The sequence below is a fragment of the Macaca thibetana genome, chromosome 18, assembly GCF_024542745.1.
Source record: "Macaca thibetana thibetana isolate TM-01 chromosome 18, ASM2454274v1, whole genome shotgun sequence".
Lineage (NCBI taxonomy): Eukaryota > Metazoa > Chordata > Mammalia > Primates > Cercopithecidae > Macaca > Macaca thibetana.
In genome coordinates this window covers 65,262,422-65,278,726 of record NC_065595.1, presented here as the reverse complement: position 1 = coordinate 65,278,726, position 16,305 = coordinate 65,262,422, and the positions used below count along the sequence as shown (strand labels likewise).

At 41.3% G+C, this 16,305-nt stretch overlaps 1 protein-coding gene across 1 annotated transcript; it reads right to left on the bottom strand.

The window, feature by feature from the left end:
- Window positions 1-53: 53 nt before the first annotated feature.
- Window positions 54-16,249, bottom strand: LOC126941103 (RNA-binding protein MEX3D-like). The gene is made up of 2 exons (XM_050767328.1): window positions 15,661-16,249; window positions 54-856 (listed from the first exon to the last, which is right to left on the bottom strand). Exons 1-2 carry the CDS (start codon window positions 16,247-16,249, stop codon window positions 777-779), a joined length of 669 nt encoding a protein of 222 aa, XP_050623285.1. The 3' UTR covers window positions 54-776.
- Between the last annotated feature and the right edge of the window lie 56 nt (window positions 16,250-16,305).

Here is a 16,305-nt window from a genome sequence, read left to right as displayed (position 1 = left end):
ATAGAACAGGACTATAAAATACTTAAAAAAAAAAAAAAAAGATATACTGGAATTATGGATGAATCCATAATTATTTCGAAAACTTTTGTTTTAGTAGATGACACTGTTAATTATTATTTTTGAATCCCCACTTCATGCTAAGCTTGGTACTGAGGTTATATTCGTGGTGTATATTTGTTATCTTCGATTCTTTTATCATTAAACTGAGATGAAGCAAGGACCCCTGCTTTCAAAGGAAAATCTTGAGTTCCTTCAAGGGAAAGTCCAGGCACCTAGATATTCCTGAGAAGTAAATGAGCAACTTGATAAGCAAGAAGGTAACAGTAGCTTAAAATGATAGCCAAGGAAGCTAGAATCATGAGATATTGGTTCCCTGTAGAAAGTAAAGATAAGGTCATAATGTATGTCCCTGAGTTGTTTTTCAGAAATGCAGACTCCCACCAAATGGACCCACTGGCACAGAGACCTCAGATGAGGGGGTGCTAAGGACTGAACTCTGACTGCCATGCGTTGTTTGAAGTTTCTTTCTGAGGGGCGTGGAGGAAGTCACAACCACGAGCCTGATCTCATATTCTTTTCTGCTGATTCCAAGTCTTTACGACAAAGCTTCCCTTCTTTAACCAATTGCAAATCAGAAAATCTTTGAATCTGTGTATGACCTGTAAGCCCCCACTTCAAGATATTCTGCCTTTTTAGGCCAAACCAATGTATAACCTCCATATATTCATTTATGATTTTGCCTATAACTTCTGTTTTCCTGAAATTTACCCCTTCTGTTAAAAAGCCTTACCTGCAAGCCACTGGGGAGTTTCAGTCTTCAGTGTGAGCTGCTGCTGTATTCTCCTTGCTTGGCACTCTGCAAATAAAACACCCTCTTTTCTCCCACTGCATAAACTCAGTGTGCATGTTTGGCCTTACTGCACTGGGCAAGCAGGCCCTCGTTCGGCTGGGTAACAAAAGTCAAGAATTTTAGAACAGAAAGTACCTCAGTCTATTCCCAGAAATAATTCAAGTGGCTTTTAGATGGTAACTTTTTCAGGCCTGTATTAGTCCGTTCTTACACTACTATAAAGAACTACCTGAGACTGGGTTATTTATATAGAAAAGAGATTTAATTGACTCACAGCTCTGCAGGCTTGACAGGAAGCGTGACTGGGAGGCCTTAGGAAACTTACAATCATGGCAGAAAGCGAAGCGAAAGCAGGCACCTTCTTCACATGGCAGCAGGAGAGAGGGAGAAAGAGTGAACAGGGAAGGGCCACACAACTTTTAAGCCATAAGATCTTTGAGAACTCAGTCACTATCATGAGAACAGCAAGAGGGAAATCCGCCCCCATGATCCAATCACCTCCCACCAAGCCCCTCCTCCAATTCGACGTGAGATTTGGGTTGGGGACACAAATCCAAACCATATCAAGCCTGATTGTATCAGGAGCTAACTGGTTCTGAGAATCTTCTAATCCCAAGCCTCTGGTAAGCAATGAACATTGACCACTGACGACAAATAATGCTTTTGTTCTAATCTGTTTCCTAACTTGCAAGCAAGTAGTGATAAGAGGGAATGGACAAAAATGGAGTTTTCAAAAGTAAGTTCTAGCCACGGGGTAAGTAAGCCTTGCTTCCTCTCCAGCTTCAGAATCCTTAAATGACTTTGGCTAAACTGCAAAGTTTCATGTGGCTCCATTTCTTTATTTGTAAATGGCTTTGGTATTTTATATTTTGTAGTTATATATTTATTATCTTGTGGTTAGCTTAAGAGTTCTCACTGTTCTTAGTAATATTTTCTTTTTTATTATAATTACAAAACGTATCTATGGTCTCTTTAATAATGTTTGACAATAAAAGAAAAATACACAAAGAAAAGAAATTTTAAAAATATTACCCATGGGCCGGGCACGGTGGCTCATGCCTTTAATCCCAGCACTTTGGGAGGCCGAGACAGGCAGATCATGAGGTCAGGAGATAGAGACCATCCTGGCTAACATGGTGAAACCCTGTCTCTACTAAAAATACAAATATTAGTGGGGCGTGCTGGCCAGCGCCTGTAGTCCCAGCTACCCGGGAGGCTGAGGCAGTGGAATGGCATGAACGTGGAAGGCAGAGCTTGCAGTGAGCCGAGATTGTGCCACTGCACTCCAGCCTGGGAGACAGAGCAAGACTCTGTCTCAAAAGAAAAAATAAATAAATAAATAAAAGTAAAAATATTATCCATGAAGTCCCATCACCCAAGAAATACGTGCCATGCAATTTTTAAATGGGTTTCTTTACTGTCTCTTTGATTCTGAGCTCCAGCAAATAGAAAACTGAAGTTCTGAGAAGCCAGAGCTCGTCTGAGGCAACACTGTGAATGTGGAATTTCCCTTCTATTTTGTTTGAGTTAAGGAATGCCTTTGGACGCAAGTTACCAACAAAAAACCTACCAATAATGACCTAATCAAAGAAGAGAGGGTTGCTTCTCACATAATAAGGAATTGGAAATCGGTAGGGCAGGATTGAGACACTGGCTCAGGGATGCACCAGGAACTGAGGTTCTTTTCTATGCTGTATTATTCTAAGCAAGCTGGAATTTATTCCCAGGCTAGAAGGTATCCTTTTATTTAAATTTAAATAAATAAAAGCTTTCTCAGAAGCCATCCCTTGCAGACTTCTGCTTCCAACATGCAGTCAGAACTGGGCCACAGAGCTCAGTGATGTCATGCGGGATAATGTGGATATCTGGCTTCCCAGCCTCTAGAGTAGAAGACAAGGAAAGGTTTAGCAGCAACTTTTAGGTAGCCAAACAGCAGTATCTGTTGCACACACCTATCAGTTTCCAATTTCCAAAATCATTTACATTTGAGTTATACATTTTTTTAATTCTAATGTTCTTTTTCCCTTAGTACATCATGAACATTTCATGTCAACATTATACGCAGTTACTCTACAGAAGAGATCAGAAAACTATGACCTAAAAGGCAAAGCCATCCCCATTGCCTGTTTTTGCAAATAAACGTATTGAAACACACCCACACATCACTCATTCTTACACATTGTCCATGGCTGCTTTTGCACTACAGTGTCAGAGTTGAATATTCTGATAGAGACCGTAGGGTGGGCAAAGCCTAAAACAGTTACTGTCTGTTTTGCAGAAAAAGTTTGCTGACCTTAACTCTACAGCATTGTTTTTAATGGATGCAGATTTTTTCATACAACAGATGGATAGAGATGGATCGCTTATATATGATCTAACCAATTCTCTACTTTTCAAAATTGAAGTGTTTCTAGTTTTCACCATTTTTAAGAAAGTAATGATGGACATCAATGTACGTAAATTTTTGCATGTCTAATTATTTTTATAGGAAACAAGGGAATATACTTCAGTTGTTAACAGTGTGTTCTCTAGAGTTTGGCTGCTTACGTTCAAATTCTGACTCTACCAATTTGTTAGCTGTGACCTTGGGTAAATTATTTAACTTCCATGAACCTCAGTTTTCTCTTTTGCTGTTCTAATGGGAGTATAGAAATAGCTTGTCAACATCTTAATTTGCATTTTCCTAATGGCTAGTGATGTTGAACATCTTTTTATAGACTTATGTGTCATCCATAAATCCTCTTTGATAAAATGTTCATTTTATAGCACATTTTCATATCAGATTTTTTTTCTTTTACTGTTGAGTTTTAACATCTCTTTGTATATTCTAAATAAGAGTCAGATATGTGGTTTACAAATATTTTCTCACTGTCTATAACTTATCTTTTGATTCTTTTAACAGAGTCTCCTGCAAGGCAAATATTTTAAATTTTGATAAGGCTCAACTTAACGATTCTTTTTTTCATTTATGGATTGTGCTTTTGGTGTCATGTTAAAGAACTCCTCATCAAACCCCATGTCCCACAGATTTTTTTCCCATGTTCTAAACATTTTATAGTCTTATTTTGTTTTTAAACTGATTCATTTTGGGTTATTTGTTTAAGCTGTGAGTTTTTTTGTCTAGATTGGTTTGTTCATTATTACTGGGAAAAAAAAAGACTGTGGAAGACAGACAGTTGTATTTTCTTAAAAAACATCTGCAGACTGGGGAGGCACAGCTTTCAATATAAGTGAAAATGTGCTCTCCTAAGAACAAAGGGAGAGTCTGGCTTAAACAGGGAATGTTTCTCACCCCAATTCTCAATCAGGTCCACTTATGCAAATGAAGGATTTAAACTTGTTCAAATCGGATTGGGTGGCTTCCAAGCCCCAAACTAGAAGTCTCTGTCAGATAGTTCTTTGGCTGGGTGGTGGGGAGAGGCTGTTTCTGGCCACAGTTTTTCTAGGCACCACCAGAAACTGGTTTGGCTTGATCATACAAAGGGAGGTCCTGCAACACTTTTGCAACACTTTTCTGAGAACACTGACTATATGACACCACCCGCTCATCCAGCCATGGCTGCCTGGTTCTGTTTTAACTTTGAGCACCTCTGCGGGTTACGGAGAATCCGTTTTATCTGTTGGCCAGGAACCTACCCTAACTCTATCAATGTGGACTCATGGATTGTTATTTTATTCAATTACTGTTATTATTCATTTTGTGTACACCTTTAATCCAGAAATTCTCCTTCTAAGACTTTTCCCAAAGGTAATAATTAGTATCCCATCACTACTTTTTTTTTCTCTAAAAGTACCTTGGCTCCTCATACCTCTCTATTCTTACACATAAACTTTAAAATATTCTATTTTACTTTGTTGAGACATGATTTACATAGCATAAAATTCATCAGTTTGAAGTATATAATTCAATGGACTTTGGTATATTTAAAGACTTGTGTAACCATCATCATGGTTTCATTTTAGAACATTTTCATCACTCCTCCCACCAAAAAAAAAAAAAAAAAAAATGGAGAAGAACCCTTTGTGCACACTTGCAGTCACTCCTCAATCCCATCCCAACCCCCGGGCAACTACTAATCTAGTTCTGTCTCTCTAGATTTGCCTTTTCTAGACTTTTACTACAAACGGATTGATACATTCCAATATGTAGTTTTTTGTGACTGGTTTATTTCACTGAGCATAATGCTTTTGAAATCATCCATGTTGTGGCAAGTAATCATAATCCATTTCTTTTTATTGTTGAGTAACATTCCATTGCATGGATATGTCACATTTGATGATTCATTCACTAGTTGATGGGTATTTGAGTTGGTTCTACTTTTTAAGCTACCATGAATAATGCTGTTATGAATATTCACTTATAATATTCATAACATTGAATATTTATGTGAAAATTTGTTTACATGTCTCTTGAGTAGATCCCTAGAATAATGTTGATAAGTTAAAAAGACAAATCCAATCAGATATTGATTGGAATTGCATTAAACAAAAGGAATAATTGACATGTTTACAATATTGGTTTTCTATTTGGAAATAAGGCATTTTTCTGTATTTATTCAACAGTTAGAGAACCTCCTTCTAGTTCTTCTTGCTTATATAGGCTCCTTGATTAACAGGATGCTGTCTAATAATTTTAATGTATTTTTGGATACTCCCTTTTGCCCACCAATCTATTCACTGTCCAGTACATGGAAGGAGTGCAATAGATAACTGGCCAGTCACTTTCTTTGGTGTTAAGGATTCAGCAGGGAACGAGATGATGTAGCTGCTCTTGTTGAGCTTACTTTCTAGCTGAATAAAGGAAGAATTTACCTGAAATCTTAAAATAGGTGAAGAGTTGTGAAGCAGTGGCAGTAGTTAGTGAATGAGAATGAGAAATGGTGGAATTCTAGGTTCTAGGGGCCATGGCCATCTTTTCAACCTAGAATGTCTCTGAGATACAAATCACCTACATTTTTTTAGACTAGCATGCAACTAAGGTTTTGTCCAGCTCTTCAAGCACATAGTACTGGGAAGGTCTATGACAAAGATCTATGTAGTCTTTGCTAATTGTAGGACACGAGGGAAGAATTGGCGAGCCACACTCTCAGAAATAAAGTTAACTGCAATAAAGCCAATGCAACTTCTATTTACAACCTCATCAGTTTGTAAGATCTTGTAATCCCTGTAATTCCTCAGGTGTATTATTTACATTATGCAGGCTACTGGCTCATGAGATTGACAGCAAAACTCTAAAAAATGTTGCTGCATTTAGTTGGAGGATATGAGAAAAACGGTAGCCTAGCCAGGAAAATGCCCACAGGGGAGAGTGCATGGAGGGGGTCTATCACAAGTAGAAAGCTAGCAGAGTTCCTTGGCCTGCTAGAAGAAGAAAAGAAACATCCAGAGAGGCTGTGTAGATGAAGAACAGGGTCTCACATGGGAAGAAGTGCTTCCTCCAGAGGCACAGGGTTGATAACCATTCTGCCTGAGAATCCTACCAAGAGTGAGGGCTTCAGGAAGAACAGCGTCCAAAGCCTCCTAGAGAGTTTTGCAAACAACTAGTCCATCATGATCAGACCCACACAGAGATACTGTGTTGAAAAAGTTAGATGATCTATTGAATGAACACTAATAATAAAATGCTGAAGACAGAAATACAATAGAAGTGTTTGAACTACATGTAAGCATATCACCTGGCTTAGGTAGAGAAATATTTCATAAAATATTTCTTCAAAATATAGACTCAAAGTGGGTTAACCTCTTTCTCTGCCTTGAAACAATACAGGCCCCTAGGTACTTGTCCCTCTGTGGATAATGAGATCTTGAATACAGATAACTAGAAGATTAATTCCCCCTGTGATCCTGAGCTTCTGCAGGTTCACTAATGATCAGGAGAAGGGAGTAAACAGTACCCTAACAAATGGTGAGACAAAACGAAGAAGGTGTCATAGACACCGTAGGGATAGAGAAATGATAGCAAAGGGTTTGTTTTCCTAGGATGAAGAAAATGCACTAGGAAAAACCAAATGACATTCAGCTGGGAAAAAAATGCCAACTAATACCTCTGGGGTATTGTCTAGAGAAACAAGGTAGTTAATGAGCCAAATAAACCTGAAAAGCCATGTTGCTGAAAGAAGCTAGAAAGAAAGCAGGTAGGTGTTTGCAGTGTGATTGCAAAGGTCAATATGTTAAGTGGCAAACAAAAATAATGGCCAAAGACAGAGATTCTTAGTACCTAACCATTCAATAGCTAAGACCATGTTTTTTAAAATTATATTCTTTGAGAAATACCGGTTTTCCATAACTACGTCAAGCTGTCCCATGGCTCAAATAGAATGAGTGTGTTCTTTTCCAATTTTCAGGAAAAATAATGTTATCAGACAAAGGTTTATAGCTTTAAGGTTTTCTTCTATAAGTATTCCTTGCATGCTTGATGTGTACTATATTTCTATGTAAGAATCGAATGTCAGATGGTTTGTGATAGATTCAATCAAAATCATATGTGAGTTTATTTTAAGTTTGATATGTCATAACATTCCAAGAAGCACTCTGAGATTTCCAAATGTCCCACCTCCTGAAGAGATTTGCGAATCGCTACTCCAACTGGGGACAAAGTACAAACCCAAACCAGTAGCTTCTGTGTGTTGTGGGACATTGTAATTTTACCATGTTTTGTATAAGCCAATGTTTCTGGTTGCACAAGAGAAGCAGAAAAAGTGGGCTAATGAGCATTACCTAAAGGACCTATCCCTAGTTTCCACAGCTGTAAGTGAGAATATGAGGGCTCGGAGAACAGGAAGGAATCTTAAAAGCCATCTAGTACTTTTTTAAACCATATCATTTGATACCAACTATTCAACATTATGCATCATTTAAATAGTGCATTAATATGTATTGGGTCCAACAGGTTATGCAATATGCCCTTGAGATTTTCATGGCTGAAAAAGCAAAGAAGGAATGAAATTATCTAGTTTGACTTTCTGCATCCTTTAAATATTTATTTAAATGTCCTATTTGGGACATTTCAAGTCTCCCCCTCACCTGTGAGGTGAAGAGATCACCCAGGGAAAAGGTTCAGTGCTTTGACATGGTTTAGAACCTGTCTTGCTTAGAGACAGAAACTAGCTGACATTTTGTTATCTCCACGGGCCAGTAGAGACAGGAACAGAAAATCAGAGCACCAGCTCCATTGATGAAATCCTGCAGTCTTGTAACTTCCTCAGAGGTGAGCAGCATGGCCCCCGACCCCAGTCCAGCCGGGATTCCTCACCTCACCTTCCGCTGTGACAGGCTGCAGGGCAATTCCTTTACTGCTTACAAAATGAAAGCTGCAGAAATCCTCTGAGTTCCCACATTTCTAGAATAAGCCATTAAACAGATATGTGTTCTGATGAGTAAGCTCTTGAGGTAACTGCTATAAATTATGATCTTTTCTCATTCTCCTCCCTTGGGTTGTGGATTCTTAGTCTTGATCATATATATATATTTATCTCTGTAAATGGAAAAAACATTTTCTTAAACCCTTCACTGCCCTGAAAAAAGTGGAGCTGTAACACTGATTAGTATCAAATTTCCAGAAAGTATAATCTTTCTATCATTGCATTAATATTAATGTCATCAAAAGTCAGAAGCTGTAAGTGATTGGGAGGAATCTGGAGGAAATCTGTGACACAGCCTCTTTGTAAGGTGAATATATTAAGCTCTTACACAAGGGGCTGTAAATACCTCTCTCTCTCCCTCTCTCTGTAAATTTTTCAACAATCAAGCCCTGATCTTTGTGGGCCATGGCTTTGGAAAATAATGAAATTCAGAAATATGTTGAAATATTCTCTCTGATTTTTCTGCGTATCATTTTCCAATACACCATATCATTATTGTGCCTCTGTAGAGAGCTATGTAATCACTTCGCTTTGCCTGTCAAGAAGTGATGTTGGCATCTTTCTCACTAGAAAAGAAATATTTGTGATGTTTTTCCGATGCATTGATACTTTAATCTTCTTTAGTGTAAAGAAGCCAGCTCAGATTGTAAGTTTATCTTCTTTAGTGTAAAGAAGCCAGCTCAGGTTGTAAGATTTTATAGAAATTCAGGACTAAATTTAGTGTGAAAAATGTTGTGTGCATTTTTCCTTCCGAGAATATACACGTGTGTTTGTGTGTATACACACATACTACTTACTACTTTAGAGCATTTTAATCATTTAACATATCTTTTATGGTTGGGATAAGATCAGAAGAGTTTCACTGGATAAAAGCATGCCATCAATTTTGATTTACTCATTTTATATATTAGATATATATATGCTGTGTGATGATAATTTGGGAGAGGCAGTTTTCACTTTCGCTATGACTCTGTATTTACACCCCTAAAGAATATAAATGTCTTACAGATGTTGCCATGGGGTCATCCGAAAGGTGTGTGCAAAAAGAACTGTTGGCACTACTTCAAATGTGAAATTTCATGTCACAGTGTGACCCTTTGGTCCCTTACACATTAAGTTACAAGTTTAATAACTCAGTGGTGGAGATTTCCAAACACTGTGGGGATACTAGAGGCCCACCCCCGATTCCTAAACGGTGGGACTCACAGGATACTCCAATGGCATGGGCGTGAGATTTAAGGAAACCTAAGCCTACTGCAAAATGCAACTGCTCTCGGAGGGTAAGGCTCAGAAGATACGGAGGTGAGAGAGTGGAGACCAGGAAGCCACTGCCGCTTGGCTGGGACTCATTCAGAACTACAAAGCATTCTGGGGAACCATTATGTATCTTTCAGATCTGACCCAAACTTCATAGATAGTGCTTGACCTCGACTGCATCGCCAGTACCCAGCATAGTGCCCAACAGGGAATGGCCACTCTGTAACTCTTCACCATCATCATCACACAACCATTCATATCTAAATAATACTTTACAGGCCTCATTGCCTATACCCCAAGCAACATCTACAGTGGCAGCTCCATGATTTCTGCATGGAATAGGCTTAGGGACAGTGATATGTACCCAGCCAGTACTCATCTTCTTCTTCCATCTAGTCACTTGGCGGGGCCCTGTAGGGACAGTGGAGATGAGGCGGGACCAGATTGTCCCTTCTCCACAAATAACTGATGCTGTCACTGCCACTGATGATCTCATTTCTTCCTCACAACTACCCTGAAAAAGAGTTATAAGTCACCCTCATAGGCAATACAACCATATGCAGAGACTTAAGTAACCTGCTTAAGGTCATATGACTGGAAGGGGCTTAATTACTCAGGTACAAATGGCCTAACCCCAAAGAGTAATCCCAAAGCAGAGTAAATTTGATCTCCCGGAAAGCTGAATTAAGGCCCCAAATTCACCACGCCTGTTTCCTAAACAGATGCATAGATCTGAAAAAAGCCACCAAATTTTAACTTTCCTCTTCTACTTGAGCTAAAAAAACACATGCTGCTGCCCTATGTAAGAAACATATATTTAGCCACAGGTGTCACAGACCTCCAGGTTCACTATTTCAAACACACATTTAAAAGCAAAATATTCTCTCTCACACACACACACACAGCTCCACAAGCCTAGGATGGTAAAGATGGGGATCATTTAAATTCTGTTACCCTATCCCTAAAATGAGAAGATTAGACTACATCAGTGGTTCTTGAGGTTTAATGTGCATGCAAATCACCTGAGCATATTGTGAAAATGAAGATTTGGAATCATCAGCTTTGCAATGGACCCCAAGATTCTATACTGCTAACCACCTCCCAGGTGGCACTGATGCTGCTGGTTCTTGGATTATAATTTGAGCTTTAAGTACCTTAAGGTCCCTTCCCACTCTACGTTTCTTACCATCTCTGTCAATGGCACACTTAGCTGCCTGCTACCTAGGCCATCATGTCTTCCCTGCCACCTTATGTGGCCCCGTACACCAATCAAAGAGGTTATGCCCCATTCTCCCCCTTCCCTCCACTCACCCAAATCCATGCCAGGTCAAGCTGGGGGATCCAGACTCATGAAGTATTCCCTAACTAATTTTCTCCCTCAATGATCTTTTTCTTCTTTTTTTCCTAAGATGTACTGATGAATCTAATTAGATTATATGCTAATAACACTGTGTCCTTTATTATTTTTTCCCCAGGAATACTTTCAAATGATCAACTCCTTTTCAGCTTTCAGTTCTCAGTGGAATGACACTCCTTGGAGAAGCCTTCCCTGAATTCCCAATCTAAATTGTTCTCTCTTGCTGCCCATGTAACCAGTCACAGCAACCTCTTTTAATTTCTTCATACCACTCACCAAGATTTGAAATTTTCTCACTTGTTTATTTGTTTTTTATCTCACACCCCCACCACTGAGAGTGACTGTGTTTGCACAGATCACCACTACTCTATCCCTAGTGCCTAGAACGATAACGATAACACAGTAGATACTCAGTAAATATTTGTTGAGTGAATGACGCAGGAATCATAGAGTGTGGTACACAGAGGTGCTTAAGAAAATCCTTACTGGATGAATCAGAACTCCGCCACCGAAGTAGCAATCCTGAAATTGCTACTTGGAATTATTAGGTTTCTGTCTTTACTTTTGAAAACTAGTTCTTTATCTGCGTGTTTCCTTTTTCCTGTGGTGTACACACAGCAGCTCACATCACAATTAATTTTGAAAGCAGATCAGACATGTGAGCAATTAGCTCTCAGTAGGACAAGTTATCTCTCCATAGCACTTGTAGATTATACAAAATGATATGAACGACATTAGTGTGGACGTTTAGGATATGTTTTGGGAACACAGGGCACATTTAGCTGCGGGTCTCATCTTGGCTGTTCCACTGATGGAGCCCTCCCAGCAAAGTTTTTTCCAAGCTCAGCTTTGATCTGCTTTCAGGCCTGCCAACAAACTCTAGTTTCTCATCTCAGACCTCAATTATTTCGCAAGAATCGCACAGAATCCAGCTTTGATGATGTACATGAAAAATGGTAGAAAATTCAGGCTATTGGGGAAAACTGAATGTATAAAAATGAACCCCACTTACTAGAGACAACTATCCCTGGCAGATCTCTCACTGAGAAAGACAAATGAATGGGGCTGAAGACAGAGATGGAAACTGTCATTGCTACATGCTATTGACCTGGAATGGAGGCAGCAGAACCTGTCTGATGTGTTCTAAGGGCGGCTATTTAGATCTTGCACCATTTCTTTTTTCCACTGTTTCTGTGGTGGAGGTGTTTGGGCTTGAACTTTGATTCCTCTCAGAAATACAAGAAATGGACTTGATCTTGACCTTAACACTAGCATAAGTTTACCCTTGGTTTCAAAGCTGAAGTTCTTGAAAGTGAGTTGAGCTCTATCTCTTCAGAAATTCATTTGTGGGACCCTGGGGACTGGACGCAGGAGCAACTGCCTGTCCCTCTAGCATGGCAGTGTTCCATAGGAAAGAGCTAGAAACACAAACCATGCAACCTCTAACTGTGAGAAACCCCAGGGCTAAGCCCAGTCCGGCTTGGAAACACTATCCTCAGGCTTTGAAGTTCTGTTGTTCCATCCAGGCTTTGCTTGTGTTTTCTTTTTCTGCTTATTCTCTTCCAAAATAAACTTAATGTTGCATTTCATGTTTTCTTCCTTATCAGGCCCTTTTTTCCTTTGCAAGTTCCATGAGAAAATTGAAAGGCTATCAGGTACACTGTGGTGGGGTTGCAAATAATATATAAGATGCCTAGTTAAATCCGAATTTTAGGTAAACAACAAATAGTTTTTAGTGGAAGTATATACCATGCAATAGTTTTCTTTGCTAATCTAGTGACTCTAGTTGTATGCCTATTGTTTTATTTTGGCATGCTTTTTTGTCATTTTGATTTTTATTGGCAGAGGTATGAAAAGGGTAAAGAAAGAATGAAGAGGAGTGATTTTGTATCCTGTTTTTGACTTGGGGTTGACCATTTCTGTCTTCTTATGTAGAGATGTCATAGAAAGCCTCGAAGGTCCTTTCTACGAAATCTTCCAACTTCTGGTCTGAAGAATGTCTCTTGGTTGTGTTTTTGCAAATTTCTAATTTGACTACAGTGTGCCATGAGTTTGAAATCTGAGTTCTTGAGCACATTGAAATTAAAGGGTCCGGGTTAATTGCAAAATGAGCAAAGTTGCAACGGAGAAAGCGTTTTCATTCTCATATGGAGCAAGCTTTCTGGAGTGACACTGGACCTATGTCATGTGCGTAGGGGTAGTTCAATCACAACAGCTGATCCTGTAACCCTACTTCAGAGATAATAAGTACAGATACAGTTCCATGTGGATCCCAGAAAATAGGAATGGAACAGGAGAGTGAGGGTATCAAGCTGGGAGATGTTAGGACCAATAAGGTGATAGCTAAGTGTAATGAGTGCTTACTATGTGCTAAGCATTAGCGTACACTGACTACACTCTTTTAATCTTTACTACAATGCTATGAATAGGCTATCAGTGTCATTATCCCCATTACAGATGGGGAAACTGAGGCAGACAAGATTAAGTAATTTAGTTAGTGGAGGAGATAAACTGGCTCCAGAACTCACAACACTAAACTACTTATTTCTGCAGCCTGTACTATCTGTGAGAGAAAGGGGTGTGCAGAGGCAGGAGTTGCTGAGCTGTTGGTATAAGCAGACTCTCCTTCTCTGGCACACTCCTGGAGACCAAGAAGGTCCTGTGTGCGCCCACGGCAGGCCACTGTCTTCCCCTACACAGCCCTGGGAGCACGGGCAGGTGAGTCAAGCACACCAGGCGAGGTTGGTGAAATGATCAGGGAAGTAAATGAGATGTGAATAAATTATGAGACTGAATAAATTATATAAGGATTCTTTTTAAGAAAGAGCCAATGAAAGGTTGCAGGTCAGAATTTAATCCAACTAAACTAAGCTAATCTTTATCCTCTTCTCTTTTTTTCCCAGGGCCTTCATTACACTCCCTGCTACAAGGTCAGAAGGTTGTGCTGAGCTCCAAAATCTGGAGGCACTAGTGGATTATTAAGATTAGGTAGCCATAGCCCTTCAGTCCTCAGCATGGTGAAAGTGCGGTCCCACACTCTCGGAAATCATCCAAACTGAAAGGGCCAGTGAAATTAAAAGGAAAATAACTGCAGAAGGGCCAAGAGTATCCTTGTTCCTTTAAAAGTAACTCTACATAACTTGAAAGCCCCTGGGAATGTATGTTGATTCTGTGTTTACAGAGGGGATAAAGGACTCCACTGGAAACAGATGTGATCTGTTTGATTTCCTCTAATACCATGAGCTGAAAACAAAGAAAATTACTGAACGTGATAACACTCAGGTTAAATAAAACAGTTCAAAGTTCCAAAAAGCCCAATTTGGAAGGAAGCCTTTGAGTCATAAGCCATAAATTTTGTTGCAATCATCAACATAAGAAAAAACTAGCTATGTCCCAAGGCCCTTTGTCTAGAAAAGAATTCTTTTCTTCTCCAAATCCCTCAAATGAGTTTTAAATGTGCAAATGATGGCTATAATTTACACAGAAACTTGAAACTATTAGCAGTTTAATCCACCTAAAATCCTAATGAAATTCTGCAGTATTATTCCTGTTTGTACAGCCCAGCAAACAGAGGATAGGAACTGCCACCCATAGACTCTGGCAGCTAGCTGTGCAATGAAATGAGACTGTAGGCCCAATCTTTGTACAAAATGCCAGATTATTATTGGTATTCAAGAGATCTGGAGGTTCAGAGCCAAAAAGGCTTTAGAAAACGACAACTAGATCTTATTATTTCTCCTTTGCAGTGATTTCTCTAAAAAGAAACAACCCAATGTGGGATTTAAAACTTTCCCTTCATTACGGTTTGTTTTCTAATAGCCTGAATCTGAGCAGGAATAAGCAGGGGGAAGGTGGTGGGTTCCGGACACCCTGATCATCATTCAGATTCATTATTTGCTTGAAAAGGGTGACAGAGGCCACCTTTCCAACAGGTGAATGCAGGGTTCCCTTTTAGAAAACACTTCTGCTTCGTTCCCTCCTGTCCCCCACCGTCTCTATCCCCATCTCTTAGATCACTGTTCACATTTATATCATTGAACTTGTAAATTTTTTGTCTTTATTGTTCTTTTTGAAACGTGTCTGCTCTAGATTTAAGCACAAGTGAATGCTGTGTATGTGGGGAACAATCTTGTAACAGGAGCTGTGGGCAGCAGAGCCCTCCTGTGTGGGTTTTGTGGACCCCTGAGCAGCAAAACTCAGAATATATAACACCCACCCAATTTTGTCTGGATCCAAAATTTCAGACAGCACTTGCTTCATCTGCTCTTCTGTTCCTTTCTTCCTGAATCCTGGCTGCCTCATTTCAACAGATAATTGAAATCTTTCTCACTTTCTCAATAATCTTTGGGGAAATTCCACTTTGAAATTATCTTTTCCCTGTCATTTTTACTTTACAGTTCAGAGGACAGGGATGAGCTAGGAAACAGAATCTCAATCTCTCAATCTCTCTCTCTCTCTCTCTCTCTCTGTCTGTCTCTCTCTCTCTCTCCCTTTCTCTCTTTTTTAAATGACGTAGGGGGTTTGGACATCCTCCCTACCCCCACCTCCCTTCTTTGATTCTAACCCTGATTCCTGGAGAATTATAGTTTTCCTTTTAACGGTTGCTGATTATCGCACCGGGAGGAGCAGGAGGGGCTGCCCAAGGAAGAGCCCAGGAGCCCATTCTGATCTCCGAGGACCGCAGCTGCCGGGTCCAGGTCAGGCTGGTCACAAAGCCCGGCGGGGCTGAAGCGCGAGCACATCTGACAGCGCCTTCCACCCGTCCCGCGGTGCGCCCGGCTCGGCGGGGGCGGCTCCACTCAGCCGGGGCCCGAGTTCGTTGGGGGACAACTTACTGTGCTCGCCGAGCATCCACACTGCAAACTCCCAAGCGGGAGGGGGAAAACAACCCAGGCTGTGCCGTGCCGAGGAGTAGAGGCAACAAAAGACCGAGACACGAGGGGAGGGAGGCAGACACGGAGGGAACGCGGACTCTGGCCCCTCGCTCCCCGAGAGCGCCCCTCGGATGCTGCTGGGGAGACCCTCCAGGCCTCTCTTTGGGGCCTCTGGGGCCCGCGGCTCAGACAGGTAGTTGGAAGAAAGAAGAACAAAGCTGCCCGCGGAGGCAGGCGGCGGTCTCGGGGCGCCCCGGGGCGGGAAGAGCCGAGGCCGAGGAGGCGCCCCGCGCCCCCTGCCCCGCGGCCCCAGCGCCCCGCGTCGGCTGCCTCCGCCGCCTCCCCTCGCGCCTCCTCCTCCCAGGGAAGCGGCGCTTCCGAAGGGACGGGCGGCGGGCGGCGGGCGGCTGAGGACGCGGGGGAGCGGGGAAGGCCGGCGGCGTGGGGGGGCGCTGGGGGAGGGGGCAGGACGGGGGGCGGGGGCGCCCCCCCCAAGCCGCCTAGCCGGGCGGGCCCCGACCGCCACCCTGCCGCAATTTCCCTGTGTCATGGCTCCGGTCTCTTAGCAACAGCCGCCAGTCCGGCCGCCCCGAGCCGCCGCCGCGG